The sequence below is a fragment of the Spinacia oleracea genome, chromosome 5 (genome assembly GCF_020520425.1).
Source record: "Spinacia oleracea cultivar Varoflay chromosome 5, BTI_SOV_V1, whole genome shotgun sequence".
Classification (NCBI taxonomy): Eukaryota; Viridiplantae; Streptophyta; class Magnoliopsida; order Caryophyllales; family Amaranthaceae; genus Spinacia; species Spinacia oleracea.
The window spans coordinates 15172417-15196271 of record NC_079491.1 but is presented as its reverse complement, the minus strand read 5'-3'; the positions used below and the strand labels follow the sequence as shown (position 1 = coordinate 15196271).

Genomic DNA, 23855 nt, shown 5'->3' with positions numbered 1-23855 from the left:
GGGTCCCTTCGAGGTAAGAAGGTGGGCGGGTCACGGCCATATTCTGAGTGCTCAGGCACAGGGCTAACTCCCCTGCTTGCTTGTGGACGAGAACCTTCCCCAGCTCTCCAGACGTTGGACCTGAGCGGCATTCTGCTTATCCGATTGACGCCTAGACTGAGGGGCCTCTGCGGAGCCGTCCTCTAAGCGCAGTAGATCAACATGTTCTTCCGAATTTCATCTTGCAGTGTAGTGCTCATCTGTTGTCGGAAGGTCTGATTCATTTGCTGTTGGAATCCTGTTAAAATCTCACGTAGGGAGCCCACTGATACTGGCAAATCTAGATTCTCATCCAACACGACGTCTCGGACGTTAGGGCTTAGATGGCCGCCTGGCGGAGACGCCTCGGTTATTGGTTCTTCTTCCACCACCACCTCAGCTTGCATTCGTCCTGGTGTGTTCCCTGCATTCGCAATTCGATTCGTCTCTTCAATGTGCCGTCTCTCTTCTTCACTAGCATGCTCTCTGTCAGGGTGTAGTTCGGCCATGACACTGTACCTCCCCACAGACGGCGCCAAATGTTGTGGGAACTTTTACGGTGCTGACGTGACACGTGCTCCTCGGAGGTATCAAGTATGACCTGGCACGAACTTCTGGCAACCTGCAAAACAAGAATATTCCCGTAGGAATATTCCCTCCGATGCTTAAGTAAGTATAAGCTAGAGAGATAAGTAATTTGTAGAGAGAAGGCAGAGCAAAGATAGGTTTTCTGTTGCTGAGCAAGAATTGATTGCCCTTTTACCTAGGGATCTGCACTATTTATAGTGCTAGGGTTTCTCGGGAACTGGTCCCGCATGATTGAGTGTTTACGCAAGATTGGGACACGTGTCCTGCATTGGTTCTGGAGGCTTGTTTAGGCCCAATGTGGACCTCTTAATCGTTTGGGCCTGGGCTCTGTGCAGTTTGGAAAATGCCCGTAGGCAAGCTTTTGGGCTCTTTCTTCTGGGTTTTGATAGTGCAGTCAGGTGGCATTCTTTTAGGCCACATCAGGAGGCACCATTTTCTTCAAATAGGATAAGCTATAATTAAACTAATTACAACTATTTGATGGTACGCAGCCCATATTTGAATTGAAAAACAATTTTAGTACTTTAGACCAATTACATTCAAATTAATGGTACGCAGACCATATTTTCTATCCTATTTGGGCCATACTAGTCACTTCATAACCTGCAAAACAGTACATATACAATATATACCATTCACCCATTCATTATCATGAATGGCCCACATAGCTAGTTAGTAAAACACGTTATGCATCACATAAACATTTGCAGCAATTAATCAAGGGCACCAATAATCTACAAATTATTCAATCCTTATTAATTCTAATCAAGTTGTTTTAACCTTAAGGATTTGTAGACCTAATCAAGAGTTTATGACTAAAAGGGCTCCCACTTAAACCAATAAATTCATACGCTTTACTAATTTTAAACATAAAAATGTATTTCTAGTCTAACCGGAAACATACAAATTTAATTAAAATTTAAAGCTCATATAAATTTATAATTGAATCCACAAATTTAATTTATTTTCAGTCGTATTTAAATTAATTCATGATTTTAATTTTAGTAAAATAATTAGAATAAATGAAATTTATTATAATTATAATATTCAAAATTAAAATCCAAGAAAATAATTTAAATTATTGATTTTAAAATTAATTAAAATTACGTAAACTGAAAATTTCAAATTAAAATTTTAAAACGATCTAATCCTAACATGAGGTGCGCAACATCATCACGCAGTGCACAGCCATAGGCCACACGCACGCAGCCATCGCTGGCCATGTGCGCGCAGCCTATGTATTGCGTCGCATTCGTCGCTGCACACCATCGCAAGGTACCATCGAAGCACACGAGGCAACTGCTCGCTGCGCGCGCCAGCGCTCGATGCACGTGAGCCATCGCTCGCTGCGCGCTGTCGTTCGATGCTGGGCGTAGCGCTCGTCGCACGCGAGCCAGCGCTCGCTGCGCGCGAGGCATCGCTCGCTTGCGCGAGGCTGTGCGCGTTGCACGCGACTGCTCGCTGCCTTGCTCTCGCCCTTGCCCACTCGCCCATCGCTCACAGCACACGACACAAGGCGGGGCTGCTGTCTTGTGCTCGTGCACCATAGCCTTGCTCATTGCATTCGTACCGCATGGGCGACGAGCTCCCTTGCTCGTCGTCGCATGCCCGCACTATACAACACCCCTTAAGGGTAACACGTAGCGTCCATTGCTTTGTGCGTGCAAGTTTTATGAGTGATTGCATAAAAATTAAAAAAATTTAATTCAAAATTAATGACGAATTAATAAAACATATTAATTTCATAATTTTAGGGCGAAAAATCGAAAATTTATTAATTAATTGATTTCCGATTAACATGGATTCAAGTCTAGGTCATAAAAATTTAAAATTTAACACAAATTTACAAATTTTATGGTGGTTTTTAATCATAGGTATCTAATTAAATTATTAACTAATTATGAAAATCAAATTAATTCTAAATTATTCCAATTTTCAACAAATTAATCATAATTACAAATTAGATTGCATAATTAACAAGGCTAGGCATTCAAACTTGTTAAACATATACAGTAAGTCAATCAAAAAATTCAAGATTTATCAACAAGAATCGCAAATATTTAATTTAACATCTTAAATTTACGAAATTTTGCGTTCGAAAAACTAAAACCTCCGAAAAGTCATAGTTAGGCTTCGAATTTGAGAATTCTGGGTTCGGCCGAAAAATACTCTTTTTGTCAAAATTTTAGAATGCTTTTTACATACGAAATTGACACAAAAATCACTCGATTTGGATGAGTAACGAAGAAACTGCCGAAAAACTGCGTACATATAATTAAATAAACGCAATTTGCAATTAATTACCAATTACGAAAATTAATCACCCCTTTTAATTCTTGCAAATTTGTAATACTCCCTCCGTCCCGGAATACTCGACCCGGTTTGACCGGCACAGAGTTTAAGGGAATTGAATTGACTTATTTAATTTAATAGGTAGTAGTTGATAGTGGGGTATTATTTTAATGTAGTTAGTGGGAGGTGGGTTAAGAGGTGGGGTTGGGGGAGAGTAGAGGTTGAATTTTTAATTATTTTTTGTATGGAGTAGGGGGTAGGTGGGTTAATAGGGGTGGAGTGAGAAATAATATAATATTGTTAGAATATTTCCATTTTTAAAAACAGGTCAAGTATTAAGGGACGGCCCGATAAGGAAAACAGGTCAAGTATTCCGGGACGGAGGGAGTATTTAACCATGTTTATGCAATTTAGATTATAAAAATAATAAGAGGCACTGATACCACTGTTAGGTTATGATACATATGACAATACATAAATCATGCGGAAAAACCATAAAGCCAGGAAAGCATATTATTTACACATAATCATTTAGCATAGTATAGATGCATACACTTTGTAGCGTGCCTTCCCTAGCTGCGCCCGAACCGAACAAGAACAAGTCTTTAGGACTCCAAGTGTCGTCCCTCCGTAGATAGTCCACAGTACGTCCGGATCCGCCTCAAGATTGACCAACTAGAATCGCCCTTAAGGTGCTTAGGAATTTTCGGCTATTATTGTGCAAGAGTGTGGTTGAATTTTCTTTCAAAAACTTACCCTTTCAATACTTCAATCGTATTTATAAATTATGACCCTAGGACCTTATTTATAGAGGTTTGGAAAGGGAATTGGAATCCTAGTAGGATACGATTTAATTAAACTTAGAATCCTACAAGGACTCTAATTAATTAAATAATCCTAATAGGAATATGAATTTAATCATACACCAAATCCTAATAGATTAAGGAATTATGCATGGACACAAACACACACACACACACGGAGCCACGAGGGCGCCCGCACGCGTGCGCTCGGCCCACGCAGCCCACGCTAGGCAGCCTTGCCTTGGCGCGCTGGGCCTGCCTTGCAGTGGGCCTGGCGCTGCCTTGGGCTGGGCGTTGGCGCGCGTCTTTGCTTGCTGGGCGATGGCCTGGCTTCGTGCTGGGCCTTCGTCCGGCAGGCCTCGTCCGATGCTTATTCGTACGATACGCTTCCGATTAAATTCCCGGTTTCGGAATTCATTTCCGATACGAACAATATTTAATATTTACGTTTCCGGAACTATTTTCCGATTCCGATAATGTTTCCGATTCTGACAATATTTCCGTTTCCGGCAATATTTCCGATTCCGGCAATATTTCCATTTCCGATAATATTTTCCGATACGTACCATGTTTCCGTTTCCGGCAACATCTACGACTTGGATAATATTTATATTTCCGATACGATCCATATTTCCGTTTCCGGCAATATCATCGTTTCCGGAGTATTCATTTCTTGCTTGTGACGATCTCAGCTCCCACTGAAACCAAGATCCGTCGATTATGAATATCCATAGATAGAGTATTTAATGCCATTAAATACTTGATCCGTTTACGTACTATTTGTGTGACCCTACGGGTTCAGTCAAGAGTAAGCTGTGGATTAATATCATTAATTCAACTTGAACTGAAGCGACCTCTAGCTAGGCATTCAGCTCACTTGATCTCACTGAATTATTAACTTGTTAATTAATACTGAACCGCATTTATTAGACTTAACATTGAATGCATACTTGGACCAAGGGCATTATTTCCTTCACGTACAACATTACAAAAGCACACCATAAAATTGAAACAAAGATCAAGTCTATGAGTTTCTAAGGAAAATTGATTTAGGGACTCCTTTTGCGGGGGTGGGAGAGTGGGGGTGAGTTACGTTACGGACTAACAACATGTCACTTCAATTGACTGTGAAATTAAAATTTTCAACAACATACAGAAACAAGAAGTGTAACACAATTTATCTAATCTTCATTAATTGAATAATGACGTTAACCAATCAACATTTGCATTTGACCAAAATATCTGACCAAAGAGAATATCAACTAGAATACTACTTTACTTTGTGCAGTTGAAAACTAGATGCTAATTTTAAATTTGAAACATTTGAACAACGCCAAAGTTGATAAATCACGCAGTTATGGGAGATCGGGTTTGGCTGCAAATTATGGTCATTACATTGCTTTCAAAGCGAAGATAATGTGCCGACAATAGTCACGCTACAACCGCGACCACCAATTCTGCCGGAAATTTCCTAGCGGTACCATGATGGTACCGTAAAAAAAGTTATTTTTTTATTTTTTTTTATTTTTTTTATTTTTAGAGTGAGAAGAGTAGGAGAGGTGATTCCACTTTTTAAATGATGGTGTTTTTTAGTAATTGGAAGACGTTATGAGTTTGTAATTTATGCTACTTTCAAGTTGCAAGTTTTTTCATCGGTTGACTACAATAACCTTCGAGCTCGTATAGATCCTAAACTTTAATTACTTGACGTCACTAATTTTTTTTTATCATTAATAATTAGGGTTTCAAAAAATTTCTCATGCTTTTTTAAAGGACGAGTTACTTCTACACTTTTCAACAATGTTGAACCAAACCTGACCAAACTGCTTGAAGTTTGAATATGATATTTAACACCCTCAAATATTGTATGTATTATTAAGTTGTGGCTTAGTATGAATACCAAAGCCAAAACTAATCCAAATCGATAAAGTCCAAACAGATTAGGCCATACCGGATGATGAGATTAATGTGTCTTGCAAATCGAATGCATGATGTGTGATTTGCACAATGTTTACCTTGGTGCACCATCCATGTGTTGTGTATAATGAAATATGTTAAGGTCACTCCTCTATTTGCCAATTGTTTTCGTTTTGGTTCATTTGTTTGCCTGACACCCTTAGGGAAACCACCTTCACGGACCTCGGACCCGGGTTAATTGTTGATTTGGAAAGTTCTTTTCTACCTCTTGCATAGATGGTGGTCTATTTTTTAAGTTAGCTATTTTTTTTCCTTTTATTTTTGTGCGAATGACGCACAATGACAATACAAGTCGCAAATAAGGAGGAAGATTCAATCTGAAACTTATTTTATACAAACTCGATTTTTAATCACTAGATCAATAACTCGTTGGTAAGACCAGAGGTATTCATGGGTGGTTAACCGTCCCGAAACTTGATTCGGTTCGATAACCGAAAATTCCAGTTCGGCATTTCATTAACTGTAACTGTACCGTTTAAATGGTTAACCGCGGTTTTGGTACGGTTACCCGGTTAACCATAAGTCGCTACTCTATTATTATTATTTTTTTGGATCGCATTTATTGTATTATCATTTTTACAAGAAATAACAATTTTAAATAGAAAATCGTGTTAAACAAAAATAAGTCCAAACAACATCTAAAATTACACATGTTTATCAAGTTCAAACGTAATTACTAAGTCACGTACTAGTTGTTTCCTAAATGGACTTATGAGCTAAGAGCATAAGAAATAAGTACACTTTTTTTTTTGACGGGGGAGAACAATATCATTAATAATAAGCCATACGGTATATACAATGACAAAATAGATTTGCATACCACAGATTCAAAGAAAATTCATAACTGTTACAATCAAAATAATTATTATTCTGCATCCTAAAGCACATCTCGTACTCCACCAGTTTTAGCTTGACGCGAGTAGTGATTTTCGATGATTTCACATCTTTCCAAATAGATCCCTTCGCAATCTGCGCACGAATTATTCTGATCGACGAGTTGATGATAAACCATGAACCTGTGTGAATCCAAATCTCCTTCCCAAGTATTGAAACCCTAAAATAATTCTCATCCATGAATGAGAATCAAGAACCTAGAAAAGTCTAGGAAAAACCCAAATAAATTGGGAACAACCCAAGAATAAATTGGGAACAAATCAACGGAAATGAAACCAAAACAACAAAACATGAAAAGAAAACAATGAAAAGCAAGAAGGGTCGGAAATAGTCTAATTTCTGAAGAAATTAGACTACTTCCGGCCTAAACGGCCAAGAAAACTGAAACCCTAAAAGATAAGAGAGAAGAGAGAAAAAGGAGAGGGAGAGAGAGGCATATCGGCTAAGAGGAGATATCCTAAACGCAAATATCTTAAAAGAATTAAGAAATAAGTACACTAATTGAGCTAGCAGTGCACAAAAATATATTTTTTTACTAAAAGACACACCAGGAATGACACGTGTCACGTCCTGGTGAGTCCTTAGTATTTTTCCTTTTTTTTGCCGAAAAAATTTCACCATATTTTAAGAATCTTATCATTCCTTTTTTTGATATAAAATCATTCCTTATCTAATTAATAGAAGTATCTTTTATCAACTTTTTATTTTATTTGTAATGCATGTTATAAAATATCCTTATATTATATTCTTTTCAAAATATACTAATATAGCAACATACATTTTTTGTACTACGTAATTTTTTTTTTTTTAACAATTTCATTTCTGAACAATCAATCAACACTACTTTATTTTAAAATAATACCAAAAATATTATGTGTTCCTTCTTTGCGAGAATGTTTGTGGCACATTTTTAACTAACAAGATCAATAACTATAACTATCATTCAATCCATCAATTACTATTATTATATACTTACAGACACGCAAAACTCCCTCAAAAAAAAGACATGCTAAACAATACACGTCAACTTCTGGTGCGCTCTGCATTTTTTTAATTAAAAATATATGATATGGATATTTATATGGAAAGAAAAAAAGTTAATATACATTGGAAAAAATTTATATAGAAGTCTATTAAAGCTTAAAATTTTGTCATAATTAAGTTTCGATCATCAATAACTATATATTCCGTACTAAAAGACACACCAGAAATGACACGTGTCATCTCCTGATGAGTCTTTAGGTTTTTTTTATATTTGTTAACTTAAAAAATGTATATTAATAAAACTTACAAAAAAGGAGAAAAAATAATTCGAGCTATCAATCCGTATTGTTGAAAGTTCATTGTAGCTCATATCTCTCATATCTTTGTATTATATTAATTTAATAATGACTTAAAATCCTTTTGTCTTACGGAAAATGAATGTATCGTATCTTCAACAAAATTACGTAATGAAATTAATAATTTAAGTAAAGAAATAAGCTGGAATATGGGTGAAAAAGGGAAAAGAAAAAGTTGCGAATAAAGTAAATATGAGAAACTTTTTATAAAGAATTGAAAGAAAATATATATTGGCAAATTGTTACCTTAAATTGAAAATAAATATGAGTACACCTATTTCAAGGAATATAAATTTAGATAAATTTAGTTAACTTAAGGTTCTGTTTTATTCCACTTATTTTGTCTGGACTCATATTATATTTGAACTTATTTTATCTTGAAAAAAAAACTTATTTTCACTTAAATAAACTTATTTGTGGGTTAAAATGTTTGAAAAAAACTTAAATTTTTAAAATTTATTTATTTAGGGAAAATAAAATCAATTGGTGCCGATAAACTCATTTATGAAATATATTTTATTTTATTATCTTTTCTGTAAATAATTATTAAATTATTAAAAGTATTACATAAAAATATTTACGGAGTAGTAATAATCGTGCGTTGCACATTTATTAAACTAGTTATTTAACTATAATTTTGTGAATTTGTTACCTCCATCTAAATTAAATTGAATAATTAAAAAAAAAAAAAATTCGGTTTTTTCGGTTAACTTTTTTGTCAAAAATTGTAACCATAACCGACCAGTTTAACCGTTAATTTTGCCGGTTCGGTTACCGTAACCGCTTGTGTTATTTTTTCGGTTCGACTTACCGTCCGTTTAGTCCGATTTTTACGATTTTCAATACGATTCGCGGTTACGTTTTTTTATGAACCTCCTTGCACTACTACAAAATGCATACAATTCCTACACTTTTCTCACCACACTTATATAAGTGTCGCAGTTAAATTTCATTTCCTTATAATCCCGACACTTGATTTGACACTTAATTATATCACCAATTCACAAGGGTTCAGTGGCGGGTGTAGAATATCGTTTGCCGCTGTACTTGCTAGAAAATTTAGGCGGGTTTTTTAAAAAAAAAAAATTGTGATAGTGGAGAAAAAGACGCTGAAGAAGTTAGAGAAAATTTAAACCCTCGCTTAACTCCTCCTTCAACCTCGATCGAATCTCCTCCTCCAAACCTCGCTCGAATTCAATAGCGAATTACTACTCACTTCTTCGATCAGAGGTAAGATCTCAATTCTTTGTAATTCGTATTTCGTGAATTTTAATTGTGGGTGAATGAAATTTTCAAACCAAACTCTAGAGGTTTCATTCTATCAATTCATTGGTGACGATAATTATGAATTTTTGTTAAAATTTCGAAATAATTGCAGAGATTGCTTGGGTGTGAGAATTTATATGTTCTTGTTTGTTTTCGTTGATGATTTTTAGGATTTGTAGCTTTTGAAATTATACAAGAACGATGCATCTCTATCGGTGACGACTCCAACCAGATCGTTCAATTTCTTGGTAGGTTCATCCTCTCTATCTCTCTTCGTATATGAATTATTTTTCAATTTCGTGAATTTGATTAATTGTGGGTGAACGAATCTTCAAACCAAACTCTAGAGGTTTCATTCTATCAATTAATTGGTGAAGATAATTATGATTTTTTATTATAATTTCGAAATAATTGCAGAGATTCCTAATATATGAATCTTTGAAAAAAGACCCACTTCCTGAATTTGAAGTATGTGTAGAATTTGTAAAGGGTTTGGTCCCTAAAGACGAATCTAGATTTGCGGAGGTATAATTATTGGGCTTTTTAGCTGTTGTTTTAGATGCAGCCATTGTAGCTAATTTTCCTTAGGATTTGATCCCATACCCTTGAACTAAAACACTAACATCATCCATTTTTGTTGGATTTTCAGCCAGGTCGAGCTAGTGGGTGGGTTTTCCTGGTATTGAGTATGACTAAGGCGACTTGTGAGAGCAAAGTGGATTGTACATTGTTAGCATATGTAGATATTTCAGCTTGCAATATTGGATAGGAATCACAGTTTTGTTAACATATAATGTCAGATTCCATGCTTTACGAGACTCTGCTGCAAGCCCAACGCCAAAATTTTGTACACAAATTATTCTTAGAACTAAGAGAAGTCAGTAATCAGGATATGTGTGCCCAAAAAAGATTAGTAAATACTTAACTGTAGTCCCAAACTCAAACCAACAATGTAATCCCCGTAATTCTATACATTTTATTAATATATTTTAACGTATAGTTAATTATATTTAAATAGAATTTACGAATTTTAGAAATAAATAGGTAATTAACGAATATTTATTTTTGTACGTTTTAAATATTTCAATGATTTATAAAATTAAAATAATTTTAGAAATTTGTGTTGAAAGGAGTTTGAATTACGAAAACACGTTCAAAATTGAAAAACAATCCTAATCGATTTTGAATTCAAGGTCTAAAACTAAATTCTAATTCTAAGCCCACTTGGTAAAGCCCAAACAATAAAACACAAAAATCAATCTTTCTCTTTTTTCTATTTCACGTAAAACTCAAAGCAAAACCTCCCCTTGCAAACTCACGCGAACCATCAACCCATTCTCCTTCTCTCCTCACTGCCGTCATTACTACTGCTGCCCAGCCGCCACCACCGCTGCGCTTCCTCCTTCGTCGTCCCTCTCCGTCGCCGCCGGTAATTCTGTCTTCCTCCTCTTGTTCGTTCTTCCTCTTGTTCTTTTCTTTCTTTCGCGTTTCTCCTCCTCAAGTCTTGCTTTTTTGTTACATTGAACCAGGACCACCACGCGTCGGCAACCAGCCGCGCCACCGCCGCTGCTCAGCCGCGGACCTCACTTCCTCTTTCCTTTCTCCTTCGCGCAAGTACTCCTCTTTGCTTCTTTCTTGCGCACAGCCACTGTGCTGCCACCGCACCACCACCGAGCGCAACCACCACCTGCTCGGCTGCACCCAGCCGCGTCACCCAGTTCTCCTGACCAACGGCCGCTGCCGCGCCTCCCTTGCCGCCGGCCAACATTCCTTTGAATCTTTAATTGGTTAATTTCTTAAACACTAAGTTAATTAAATGTTTTAATATATGTTATTAATTTAATTTATGTTTTGATTGAATTAAATTTATGATTTTTATGATTTATTTACGAATTTCAGATTTTTATGTTTGCATAATTGAATTATTAATTTTCAGATTTCATAAATTGTTAGAAATAAGAATTTGAATTATTTAAAGCATGAATTTTTAAGGTTTTAATATTTTAAATTCATGGTAAGATGATTTGAAGTTATTAAATTATTGTTTTTATGATTTTAAGTATGTTGGATATATTTTAGAGTAGTTTGGAATTAATGTATATTGCTGGAAATTGAGAATGGCCATGTTTATTGGAGTTTATGATACTTGGTGATGATTAGTGTAGTAATCACTATGTTAGAAAGTTTAGTAGTTAAGTTTTGATAATAGGAATGCGCTAATTATGTTTAGGAAGGGTTTGAAGCACCCTAATGTTGCTGATAAAAATTCAATGTGAATTGATATGAGTCTATATTGGTTGTTGTTAGGTGGAGAATTCTCCGTAGACGACTTTTGAATTGTTAAAGTGGTCTCGCACTTTGTTTACACAAGGTACGTACATGCCTGTGTGCTTGGTGATGTGTGTTATTATTGAAACCATGTTGAATTGTCGATGAACTTGGTTATGTTGGAATTTACATGTTTAATGTTGTTGGATGAACACGTTGAACATATATTTCGTTATGAGAAATATAACATGTTAGTATGGATGATTGATGCAAACATGTTGGTTGGGAACACTAGATTATTTTATATATATTGGTTTAGATCGATTGATCGTTGTTCCCTTTTAGCTTTTCACTACTTTATGAGGGCCGAGGACCTTGTTTAGTAAGTTGAAACCTTATACCCATATACAGGGGTTGATCATTGTTAAAGGAAAGGTTGAGTTAATTGGAATGAGTCTTAATTTATACCTTTGTGATCACTTACTTAATTCCAAGATAAAAACAGTTGTGAATAATTGTTGATTGTATGACTTATGTGATTGTTGAGTCATAACAATCTGTAAATCATGTAAAGCAAAACTGAGTAGCAATAGCTTTAGACTGTGCACGTCTGAAGTGACGGACAAACATGAGTTGGGGTTCATGGTGGTAGCCCTGGCCTTTTCTGGGACCGGATTGATCACCGTGTGCTATTTTTTTATTCAAAAGTTCCTCGATATCGCAGGTCACTGAGTTTACGGAGTCGCGCCCGTACCTCGTCTTCCTTAGTGAAGCTTCTAGCTAGACAACTCGGTCCATTGACTATTTCAATTAAAATAATATTGTTGTTATAAAAGTTCTAGCCTAGTCTAGTCAAGTGTGGTCTTCGAATTAATATGTTTTGTTTGCCCTTACTTATGTTTTATTAGTATCATGTTAGGATTATTATTGATTTAGTATGTAGTACTCTGCTTTGCTGATTACGTGCTTTGTTTATGTGTGTTGATCATGGCTATGCCTATGCCTATGCCTTATTGATCCTGTGATAGACCCATTTTGGTGAGCAGTCTCTAAGGATCAATAAGCGTTGCCCACCTAAAGGTTTGAAGATGATGCATCATTGGGATCGGGATTAGAGAGCTTGTATTGAATTGTTTTGCTAAGTGATTTGGTTTGTTAAATTGGACTTTAAACTTGTCGTACTAGCTACATCACTTTTCCAAAAAAATACTCCACTATCAACTAACACCCATTAAATTAATAAGTCAATTCAAGTGTTTTAAGCTCCGCACCGGTCAAACTGGTGCGAGTATTAGGGGGCAGAGGGAGTATGATGCAAGAAACGTTTCGAAATATCTAAACTTCGAAAGGCGTTTCGAAACGTCTAAACTTCGAAACACGTTTCGAAATGTCTAAGAAACGTTTTATTTCTGTCGAAACATTTCGTAATTCTGAACATTTAAAATAGGCTGGGAAACGCGGTTTTCGGAAATAAGACTCTTACAACCCCCAATTCCCAATGATACAATTCATAACCTAGGTTCCGACGAATGTCGCAGGCTCGCAGCTGGTCCTCCCTTCACCGTCGATTGTCACTCTTCAGTCTTTACCACCGATTTTCAGTGTTCTTCGGCGCCGGCGTCTAGGTAAGGCCTTGTATTGTATGAATTAAGTAGTTTAAATACTTCGAGCTATCAATCCGTATTGTTGAAAGTTCATTGTAGCTCATATCTCTCATATCTTTGTATTATATTAATTTAATAATGACTTAAAATCCTTTTGTCTTACGGAAAATGAATGTATCGTATCTTCAACAAAATTACGTAATGAAATTAATAATTTAAGTAAAGAAATAAGCTGGAATATGGGTGAAAAAGGGAAAAGAAAAAGTTGCGAATAAAGTAAATATGAGAAACTTTTTATAAAGAATTGAAAGAAAATATATATTGGCAAATTGTTACCTTAAATTGAAAATAAATATGAGTACACCTATTTCAAGGAATATAAATTTAGATAAATTTAGTTAACTTAAGGTTCTGTTTTATTCCACTTATTTTGTCTGGACTCATATTATATTTGAACTTATTTTATCTTGAAAAAAAAACTTATTTTCACTTAAATAAACTTATTTGTGGGTTAAAATGTTTGAAAAAAACTTAAATTTTTAAAATTTATTTATTTAGGGAAAATAAAATCAATTGGTGCCGATAAACTCATTTATGAAATATATTTTATTTTATTATCTTTTCTGTAAATAATTATTAAATTATTAAAAGTATTACATAAAAATATTTACGGAGTAGTAATAATCGTGCGTTGCACATTTATTAAACTAGTTATTTAACTATAATTTTGTGAATTTGTTACCTCCATCTAAATTAAATTGAATAATTAAAAAAAAAAAAATTCGGTTTTTTCGGTTAACTTTTTTGTCAAAAATTGTAACCATAACCGACCAGTTTAACCGTTAATTTTGCCGGTTCGGTTACCGTAACCGCTTGTGTTATTTTTTCGGTTCGACTTACCGTCCGTTTAGTCCGATTTTTACGATTTTCAATACGATTCGCGGTTACGTTTTTTTATGAACCTCCTTGCACTACTACAAAATGCATACAATTCCTACACTTTTCTCACCACACTTATATAAGTGTCGCAGTTAAATTTCATTTCCTTATAATCCCGACACTTGATTTGACACTTAATTATATCACCAATTCACAAGGGTTCAGTGGCGGGTGTAGAATATCGTTTGCCGCTGTACTTGCTAGAAAATTTAGGCGGGTTTTTTAAAAAAAAAAAATTGTGATAGTGGAGAAAAAGACGCTGAAGAAGTTAGAGAAAATTTAAACCCTCGCTTAACTCCTCCTTCAACCTCGATCGAATCTCCTCCTCCAAACCTCGCTCGAATTCAATAGCGAATTACTACTCACTTCTTCGATCAGAGGTAAGATCTCAATTCTTTGTAATTCGTATTTCGTGAATTTTAATTGTGGGTGAATGAAATTTTCAAACCAAACTCTAGAGGTTTCATTCTATCAATTCATTGGTGACGATAATTATGAATTTTTGTTAAAATTTCGAAATAATTGCAGAGATTGCTTGGGTGTGAGAATTTATATGTTCTTGTTTGTTTTCGTTGATGATTTTTAGGATTTGTAGCTTTTGAAATTATACAAGAACGATGCATCTCTATCGGTGACGACTCCAACCAGATCGTTCAATTTCTTGGTAGGTTCATCCTCTCTATCTCTCTTCGTATATGAATTATTTTTCAATTTCGTGAATTTGATTAATTGTGGGTGAACGAATCTTCAAACCAAACTCTAGAGGTTTCATTCTATCAATTAATTGGTGAAGATAATTATGATTTTTTATTATAATTTCGAAATAATTGCAGAGATTCCTAATATATGAATCTTTGAAAAAAGACCCACTTCCTGAATTTGAAGTATGTGTAGAATTTGTAAAGGGTTTGGTCCCTAAAGACGAATCTAGATTTGCGGAGGTATAATTATTGGGCTTTTTAGCTGTTGTTTTAGATGCAGCCATTGTAGCTAATTTTCCTTAGGATTTGATCCCATACCCTTGAACTAAAACACTAACATCATCCATTTTTGTTGGATTTTCAGCCAGGTCGAGCTAGTGGGTGGGTTTTCCTGGTATTGAGTATGACTAAGGCGACTTGTGAGAGCAAAGTGGATTGTACATTGTTAGCATATGTAGATATTTCAGCTTGCAATATTGGATAGGAATCACAGTTTTGTTAACATATAATGTCAGATTCCATGCTTTACGAGACTCTGCTGCAAGCCCAACGCCAAAATTTTGTACACAAATTATTCTTAGAACTAAGAGAAGTCAGTAATCAGGATATGTGTGCCCAAAAAAGATTAGTAAATACTTAACTGTAGTCCCAAACTCAAACCAACAATGTAATCCCCGTAATTCTATACATTTTATTAATATATTTTAACGTATAGTTAATTATATTTAAATAGAATTTACGAATTTTAGAAATAAATAGGTAATTAACGAATATTTATTTTTGTACGTTTTAAATATTTCAATGATTTATAAAATTAAAATAATTTTAGAAATTTGTGTTGAAAGGAGTTTGAATTACGAAAACACGTTCAAAATTGAAAAACAATCCTAATCGATTTTGAATTCAAGGTCTAAAACTAAATTCTAATTCTAAGCCCACTTGGTAAAGCCCAAACAATAAAACACAAAAATCAATCTTTCTCTTTTTTCTATTTCACGTAAAACTCAAAGCAAAACCTCCCCTTGCAAACTCACGCGAACCATCAACCCATTCTCCTTCTCTCCTCACTGCCGTCATTACTACTGCTGCCCAGCCGCCACCACCGCTGCGCTTCCTCCTTCGTCGTCCCTCTCCGTCGCCGCCGGTAATTCTGTCTTCCTCCTCTTGTTCGTTCTTCCTCTTGTTCTTTTCTTTCTTTCGCGTTTCTCCTCCTCAAGTCTTGCTTTTTTGTTACATTGAACCAGGACCACCACGCGTCGGCAACCAGCCGCGCCACCGCCGCTGCTCAGCCGCGGACCTCACTTCCTCTTTCCTTTCTCCTTCGCGCAAGTACTCCTCTTTGCTTCTTTCTTGCGCACAGCCACTGTGCTGCCACCGCACCACCACCGAGCGCAACCACCACCTGCTCGGCTGCACCCAGCCGCGTCACCCAGTTCTCCTGACCAACGGCCGCTGCCGCGCCTCCCTTGCCGCCGGCCAACATTCCTTTGAATCTTTAATTGGTTAATTTCTTAAACACTAAGTTAATTAAATGTTTTAATATATGTTATTAATTTAATTTATGTTTTGATTGAATTAAATTTATGATTTTTATGATTTATTTACGAATTTCAGATTTTTATGTTTGCATAATTGAATTATTAATTTTCAGATTTCATAAATTGTTAGAAATAAGAATTTGAATTATTTAAAGCATGAATTTTTAAGGTTTTAATATTTTAAATTCATGGTAAGATGATTTGAAGTTATTAAATTATTGTTTTTATGATTTTAAGTATGTTGGATATATTTTAGAGTAGTTTGGAATTAATGTATATTGCTGGAAATTGAGAATGGCCATGTTTATTGGAGTTTATGATACTTGGTGATGATTAGTGTAGTAATCACTATGTTAGAAAGTTTAGTAGTTAAGTTTTGATAATAGGAATGCGCTAATTATGTTTAGGAAGGGTTTGAAGCACCTAATGTTGCTGATAAAAATTCAATGTGAATTGATATGAGTCTATATTGGTTGTTGTTAGGTGGAGAATTCTCCGTAGACGACTTTTGAATTGTTAAAGTGGTCTCGCACTTTGTTTACACAAGGTACGTACATGCCTGTGTGCTTGGTGATGTGTGTTATTATTGAAACCATGTTGAATTGTCGATGAACTTGGTTATGTTGGAATTTACATGTTTAATGTTGTTGGATGAACACGTTGAACATATATTTCGTTATGAGAAATATAACATGTTAGTATGGATGATTGATGCAAACATGTTGGTTGGGAACACTAGATTATTTTATATATATTGGTTTAGATCGATTGATCGTTGTTCCCTTTTAGCTTTTCACTACTTTATGAGGGCCGAGGACCTTGTTTAGTAAGTTGAAACCTTATACCCATATACAGGGGTTGATCATTGTTAAAGGAAAGGTTGAGTTAATTGGAATGAGTCTTAATTTATACCTTTGTGATCACTTACTTAATTCCAAGATAAAAACAGTTGTGAATAATTGTTGATTGTATGACTTATGTGATTGTTGAGTCATAACAATCTGTAAATCATGTAAAGCAAAACTGAGTAGCAATAGCTTTAGACTGTGCACGTCTGAAGTGACGGACAAACATGAGTTGGGGTTCATGGTGGTAGCCCTGGCCTTTTCTGGGACCGGATTGATCACCGTGTGCTATTTTTTTATTCAAAAGTTCCTCGATATCGCAGGTCACTGAGTTTACGGAGTCGCGCCCGTACCTCGTCTTCCTTAGTGAAGCTTCTAGCTAGACAACTCGGTCCATTGACTATTTCAATTAAAATAATATTGTTGTTATAAAAGTTCTAGCCTAGTCTAGTCAAGTGTGGTCTTCGAATTAATATGTTTTGTTTGCCCTTACTTATGTTTTATTAGTATCATGTTAGGATTATTATTGATTTAGTATGTAGTACTCTGCTTTGCTGATTACGTGCTTTGTTTATGTGTGTTGATCATGGCTATGCCTATGCCTATGCCTTATTGATCCTGTGATAGACCCATTTTGGTGAGCAGTCTCTAAGGATCAATAAGCGTTGCCCACCTAAAGGTTTGAAGATGATGCATCATTGGGATCGGGATTAGAGAGCTTGTATTGAATTGTTTTGCTAAGTGATTTGGTTTGTTAAATTGGACTTTAAACTTGTCGTACTAGCTACATCACTTTTCCAAAAAAATACTCCACTATCAACTAACACCCATTAAATTAATAAGTCAATTCAAGTGTTTTAAGCTCCGCACCGGTCAAACTGGTGCGAGTATTAGGGGGCAGAGGGAGTATGATGCAAGAAACGTTTCGAAATATCTAAACTTCGAAAGGCGTTTCGAAACGTCTAAACTTCGAAACACGTTTCGAAATGTCTAAGAAACGTTTTATTTCTGTCGAAACATTTCGTAATTCTGAACATTTAAAATAGGCTGGGAAACGCGGTTTTCGGAAATAAGACTCTTACAACCCCCAATTCCCAATGATACAATTCATAACCTAGGTTCCGACGAATGTCGCAGGCTCGCAGCTGGTCCTCCCTTCACCGTCGATTGTCACTCTTCAGTCTTTACCACCGATTTTCAGTGTTCTTCGGCGCCGGCGTCTAGGTAAGGCCTTGTATTGTATGAATTAAGTAGTTTAAATACTTAAACCTCCCTTAATTTATACGAAATGAGTTTAATTTATACAAAATTTGGGATTAATTTATACGAAAATGGGTTTATTTGATGCACAATTGTGTTTAATACTTCAAATTATATGAAATTTAGTTAATATTCTACGAAATTGGGTTAATACTCTACAGAAATTGGGCTTTCGTGTTTGAAATCGTAGGTGTAGGATTAGATGCTAATAGCGGAATTTCAGAAAACACTTTTCTCACATCTAACATGATCGCAAGCATACATTAATATGAATCATAACATAGGAGTTAAATATACCTTTGATGCGTGATTCCCGAGTATACGAACAAGGACCAATTCGGAGACAGAATCTCAAGCGTGATTCTCTACTTAGTCCACACGAGCACGGATCAAGATCTCCTTACGTCGTTTGCTAGAACGGATGGAGAAGATGGAAATCTCTCTCTCACTTTCACAATTAAGGACGGGACGGATTTGGAGTATTGAAATAAGGTTAATGATTTAGTCAACTTGTGTTTTATCATCTAGTCATCACGTCTATTTATAACGTTTATAATAGCTTGATAACAAATCCTATTAGAACTAGAAAACCTAGTAATCCTAGTAAACCTTGACTACACCAAAATCCTATCCAACACCAAAAACCATCGTGGGCCTTGGGTCATATTGATCGTATCCAATACTCTATTGTGTGTGACCTTATAGGACCCGGTTATATTAGTAATAGCCCAATAATAATTAGCCCACAGATCATAATTGGTTTCTAGCAAAACATTATGACCATCTAAATAACCGGATTATTAATCTCCATTATTTATCCTAATCTATATTTAGTGATTGCCATCTTGATTAAAGGACATATTCCTTAAGTAGGTGTTATTAGTGGTAGTTGATAATAATTAGTAAACTGTATTGGTTGGTGTTGGTTAGTGTTGGTTAGTGTTGCACTGTTGTGTCGAGTTGATTAATCTGTAGTTGAAACTTGATTTAGAATGGTGGTGGTTACTGTTGTGTTCAAATTGATTAATCTGTAGTTGAAACCAGAACTTGAATCCTACTTCTGCTCAGATGAAATTACTAGGAACAATCAAAGTTAAGTCTCTGTTTTTCTCAAATTATACTACTGTCTATTGGCCTTTTGAGACTACTAGCCTTTTGAAACTACTAACTTACTAAGTACGTATCTAATGTAATTATTGCTGTCAGATTGATATTAGTAGTAGTCTTGTAGATCGAAAATGTCATGTTATGCTGCTGTGATTTTGAGACTACTAGCTTTTGGAGACTATTAAGTATCTAATGTAATTATTGTGTTGTCTGACCATATTTTCTAATTTAAATTCCTTTTATTTATGCATTTTTATTACGAAGTATTTAAATTGCCGTTTCCCCGTATCTTATAATTTTGAAAATTGTCGTTTCTCCGTTTTCCGTTTCACGTTTCCGTGCATCCTAGATTGTTATTGATTTGTACAATCCAATATTTGAATTTTCCAGTGAAACATTGATGTGCTGAGGGACAATAATAGTGATGGTATTAGTGAAGAGGATCAAGTTGAACCAATACATTCGCTGTCATCTTTATTTTGTTAGTCGATATTGTCATGGAGGGGGTGTTGATGGGGAGGATGTTAGGGTGATTCCCTTTGGAGGAGAAGTTGATGATCCATTGTACACTGATTTGCCCGAGCCTCATCGATGTAAATCGGAGAGGAAGCCGTATATAACTCCCATGAAAACCCTGATAAAGAGAGCTAAAGAGGAAAGGGAATTGACGAAGTCGAATCCTTGTCGAGTTCTTGAGCATCCTCCTGATAATGGACTTCTTGTTCCCGAGCTTGTGGAAGTCTCTAGACGAGTTTATTGGGCACGAGAATCACTTCTTATTGGCATATCCAAGCTTCTTGCCTTCACACCTGTTCTCAAATGCAGGTTAGCTTTGTTTGTCTGTTGCTTAATGTAACTGCACCATTATGTTGTAAGATTGTTCTTTCTTGCTTTCGTTACTTGAATTTGATTTCGATAAGAAGAGATTTTTAATCCCTAATAAGATGGTAGTCACTTGCATTTCTTGGTTAATCTGTTTGAATTCAGCTTCACCTGCTGGAATTTCAAGTCATTTGTGGCTATTATCAATAATTTGCTGCAATAAGGTTATTTTATTGTTCTGTCAACTTCTTGTTGTATAGTTTTATACTCAGGGAGTCAGGGTTTGGTATTGTACCTAATTTCATGTTTGATACGAAGTATTTAGTACTATCTACGAACACCAATTTGTATTTTACACTAATCTAAATGATTCTAACTGAAACGAGATGCAAACACTAATATTACCCATTGTGTTTGTCGAACTGGTTCTGCCTTTGCTTTAGTAGCACAATCCACTTTATTGTGAGTGTCTTGGCTGATCATGGCACTGTTTGTAATCCATCCTCCAGAGCCTTAAATTCATGTCTGGCATCCTAAAAATCATGAAGCCTTACAGTCACTGTGTAATTTGTTTTGTTAACTTTTGAAGCACATAAAAACAGTCAATATTGATTGCTCCATCTGAAGGGGATCAGAGTTGATACTATGACCGGAATATCTCTTTAACGGCGCATATGTAGTAAAAGTTTCCTTAGCGAAGTTATCGAGACCCATAGCCGGAAATTCTTTAGATGATGTCTCCCAGTGACAAAATTTTCACTTGTCAGTTTTTGAAAGTTGATTATTGGTTTGTTTTGTTTACATCAGTGCATGTAGATGTTGACTTAAGATCTTTTTCCAGGTCCTGCTCAGAAGTTCATGTTGGACATATTGGGCATGAAATACGTACCTGCACTGGACCGAGGAGTGGTTTTCGCAGTGCTATGCATGATTGGAGAAGAGGAGGCTTAAATGATGTAGTTAATTTTCCCAAATGCTTCCACCTCTATGATCGTGTTGGGAAACCAAGAGTTGTCCATGATGAGAGATACGATGTCCCTCGTATCCCTGCAATATTGGAGCTCAGTATACAAGCTGGTGTTGATCTGGAACAGTATCCTGTGAGAAGGAGAACAAAACCTGTCTACAGCATTGAAGGAAGAATTGTAGACTTCGATCCTAAAATTGGTGAGAACGATGCGAATTGTGATAAAGATTCTAGTGATAATAGTCTTGAAATAGATTCTGGTTTCAGGACACCAGTGGAGGATGGGAAGGGTGATTCTGTAAAAGACCTTATTCATCCAATGGTACGGTTGAATCTCGAGAATGGAAGAAGCTTGAAGGAATTGAGCATTGGGACGATGGAATCTTGGTTTGAGATGATATCAGGTGCACGGAAGATCATGGAGAAGTACTTTGTATGGACGTGTGGTTACTGCCCTGAGGTTCAGGTGGGTCCCAAAGGACACAAGCTGAGGATGTGCAAAGCCAGTAAGCACCAGTCTCGTGATGGCTTGCACGCGTGGCAAGAGGCGGCCATTGACGATCTTGTGGGCCCCAACTATGTCTGGCATGTACGAGATACATCTGGCCCACCCTTGTGCAACAATTTGAAAAGGTACTACGGCAAGGCTCCAGCTGTGGTAGAGTTGTGTGTGCAAGCAGGCGCGCCTGTTCCAGAACAGTACCGAAGCATGATGAGATTAGATGTAGTTCCTCCTGATATTGATGAGGCTGATCTTGTTGCATGATGGTTATTACAAACAAAGTGTATGTTGGTTCATTGGTGATACCTTTTTGCTCACATTCAGCAAGTAAAAAGGACATAAGGTGGAAATTTAGTGAGACAATTGCCTTTACTGATCGCATCGACTAACCTGCAAGTATCTGGCTGAGAATGAAAAGAACTCGTGATTTTTATTCCAAAGCTCTTATTGCTGAAAAGTTGATGATATTGCATTGACTGGCTAGCTAGCCCATGGACTTCTGATTCGGATATTTGAATTTGACTGTCTGTTGTCATTTCTTACTAAAGAAGCTGTGTTCAGAATTGAAGCCTGGTAAAGTATTTGATACAGTTTGTCTTCATACATCTTTTCCTTTCATTTAAATGATCCCCCCTCTTGTTATTAGTCAAACTAAGGTGTAGTTACAGTTAGTCATCCCCTCTCCTGTCAATTGTGTAGCACCATAAAATCTGGTCAGTTATTTCTGCTCGATTATTCAATGCAAATCTGCTTGCAGGAAACTGTCATTCCATTTTTTATCAACTCCCCAAAATTGGTCTAGCTATGCCTTGGTTTTGTCTGTTCTTTCTTTGTAGCTTGCAAGAACTGAGTTCGAATGGAGGTTGTATTGAAGTCTTTCAAGTTCGTGCTTTAAACTGATGCTAATATCTCCCCACCTTGTTACTTTTCAGGACCCGTTTCCAATGGTTAGATGTTATAGCCAAAGCCTGAAATCACAGACTCAGCTGTGCAATAATGAAGGATGACCGAGTTGCTTAAAGAGGTCGTTGACTGTCATAAGATGATGAGATGCAACAGCGAGTATGTTCTTCATTAGGATCTGGGCTCAACAAACTACAACCTAAAGACCCTGCTTCTGCTTGTAACTTAGACCTATACCGTTTTCTGGATTGCTTTGAGGCCGGAAGCACTTCCAGAAGTTTCCATGATCAGAAATTTTGACCGAACTCGTGAATTTGCCATTTCCGGGGATGCTGCCATGCTGTGCATTAGAGTTGCCTTTCAATTAGGCATCCATAGAGAGACAATGACCACATTGGAAAGACTAATGGGTCTAAGCTATCATCACTTGGTATGTTTCATTTTGGATATCAGAAACCACAAACGAACACTTTTGGAATGGCCAAAAGAAACTAGTGAGAAAATGATCGATATCAAGTTGTCTCTAATTTATTAGATTTTGTATCTGATTCTTCGCATCAATCTTAGAGAAGAGGAAAGACTCAAACATAAGATCTGTTGACAATAAGGTCTTAAGGTGTTACTTGATGCAACTAGGTCAAATAAATTGATATTAGACAACCGAGGGCTCGTTCGGTGTCATTGCAAATTTTCAGTTTTTGGTGTTTTTTGTTTTCAAAGTCATATGGTTTAGATTGAATTAGGAACTAAAAATAGTCATATCAATAGTAACTATGTTAATTTTGAAATCTGACAACAAAAAATGAACTACTTTTGTGGTTTCTGTATTTTGATTTTTAGTTTTATACAAAACAAAATTGGAAACAAAAAATGATGCAAAACGTGCCCTGGACGGTTTGTTATTACTGCCAATTATTAGTTTAAGTTTTATAATTTTAAAAGTCGTATGATTTGAGTTGAATAGTGTTTTTTAAAAATTAGGTTTACTTATAATAATCATGTTGATTTTGAGCTCATTTAACACCATTGTTAGTTTCCAGTGTGTGATTTTATGATTTTGAAAGTCATATAATTTACTTCTAACTAGCTTTTGAGCCCGTTCAAAGAACGGGCGGTTGTATATTAGTTGTTCAAATGTCTTTTGAAATTTTAATTAGTTAGTAATTTTGATTTTTAGTAACATATGAATTAAAGAGAGGTGTAATTTAAAGATTGGAATGA

At 35.9% G+C, this 23855-nt stretch overlaps 1 protein-coding gene and 1 long non-coding RNA gene across 6 annotated transcripts; both read left to right on the top strand.

Annotated features, from left to right (window-relative positions):
- Nucleotides 1-10450: 10450 nt before the first annotated feature.
- Nucleotides 10451-13071, top strand: LOC110784583 (uncharacterized). 2 transcript variants are annotated; one of them, XR_002532324.2, is made up of 4 exons: nucleotides 10451-10607; nucleotides 10708-10965; nucleotides 11486-11549; nucleotides 12985-13071. It is a non-coding gene; the product is annotated as an uncharacterized lncRNA (long non-coding RNA). The 2 variants fall into 2 exon arrangements; XR_008921011.1 differs by lacking the exon at nucleotides 12985-13071 and adding an exon at nucleotides 12475-12970.
- Nucleotides 13072-15677: 2606 nt separating this feature from the next.
- LOC110784611 (APO protein 3, mitochondrial) lies at nucleotides 15678-23461 on the top strand. 4 transcript variants are annotated; one of them, XM_056828451.1, is made up of 7 exons: nucleotides 15678-15834; nucleotides 15935-16192; nucleotides 16712-16775; nucleotides 18211-18297; nucleotides 19831-20265; nucleotides 21104-22304; nucleotides 22664-23461. In XM_056828451.1, exons 5-6 carry the CDS (start codon nucleotides 19865-19867, stop codon nucleotides 21993-21995), a joined length of 1293 nt encoding a protein of 430 aa, XP_056684429.1. In that variant the 5' UTR covers nucleotides 15678-15834; nucleotides 15935-16192; nucleotides 16712-16775; nucleotides 18211-18297; nucleotides 19831-19864; the 3' UTR covers nucleotides 21996-22304; nucleotides 22664-23461. The 4 variants fall into 4 exon arrangements, with proteins under 4 accessions (XP_056684429.1, XP_056684430.1, XP_021844751.1 ...); XM_056828452.1 differs by lacking the exon at nucleotides 16712-16775; XM_021989059.2 differs by lacking the exon at nucleotides 18211-18297.
- Nucleotides 23462-23855: the final 394 nt, after the last annotated feature.

What these genes read in the sequence shown, in the direction of transcription:
- LOC110784611 (XM_021989060.2), top strand. Translation starts at nt 19,865, where the DNA reads ATGGTATTAGTGAAGAGGATCAAGTTGAACCAATACATTCGCTGTCAT. An exon ending in ACACCTGTTCTCAAATGCAG is followed by an intron (nt 20,266 to 21,103) that starts GTTAGCTTTGTT and finishes ATCTTTTTCCAG; the next exon opens with GTCCTGCTCAGAAGTTCATG.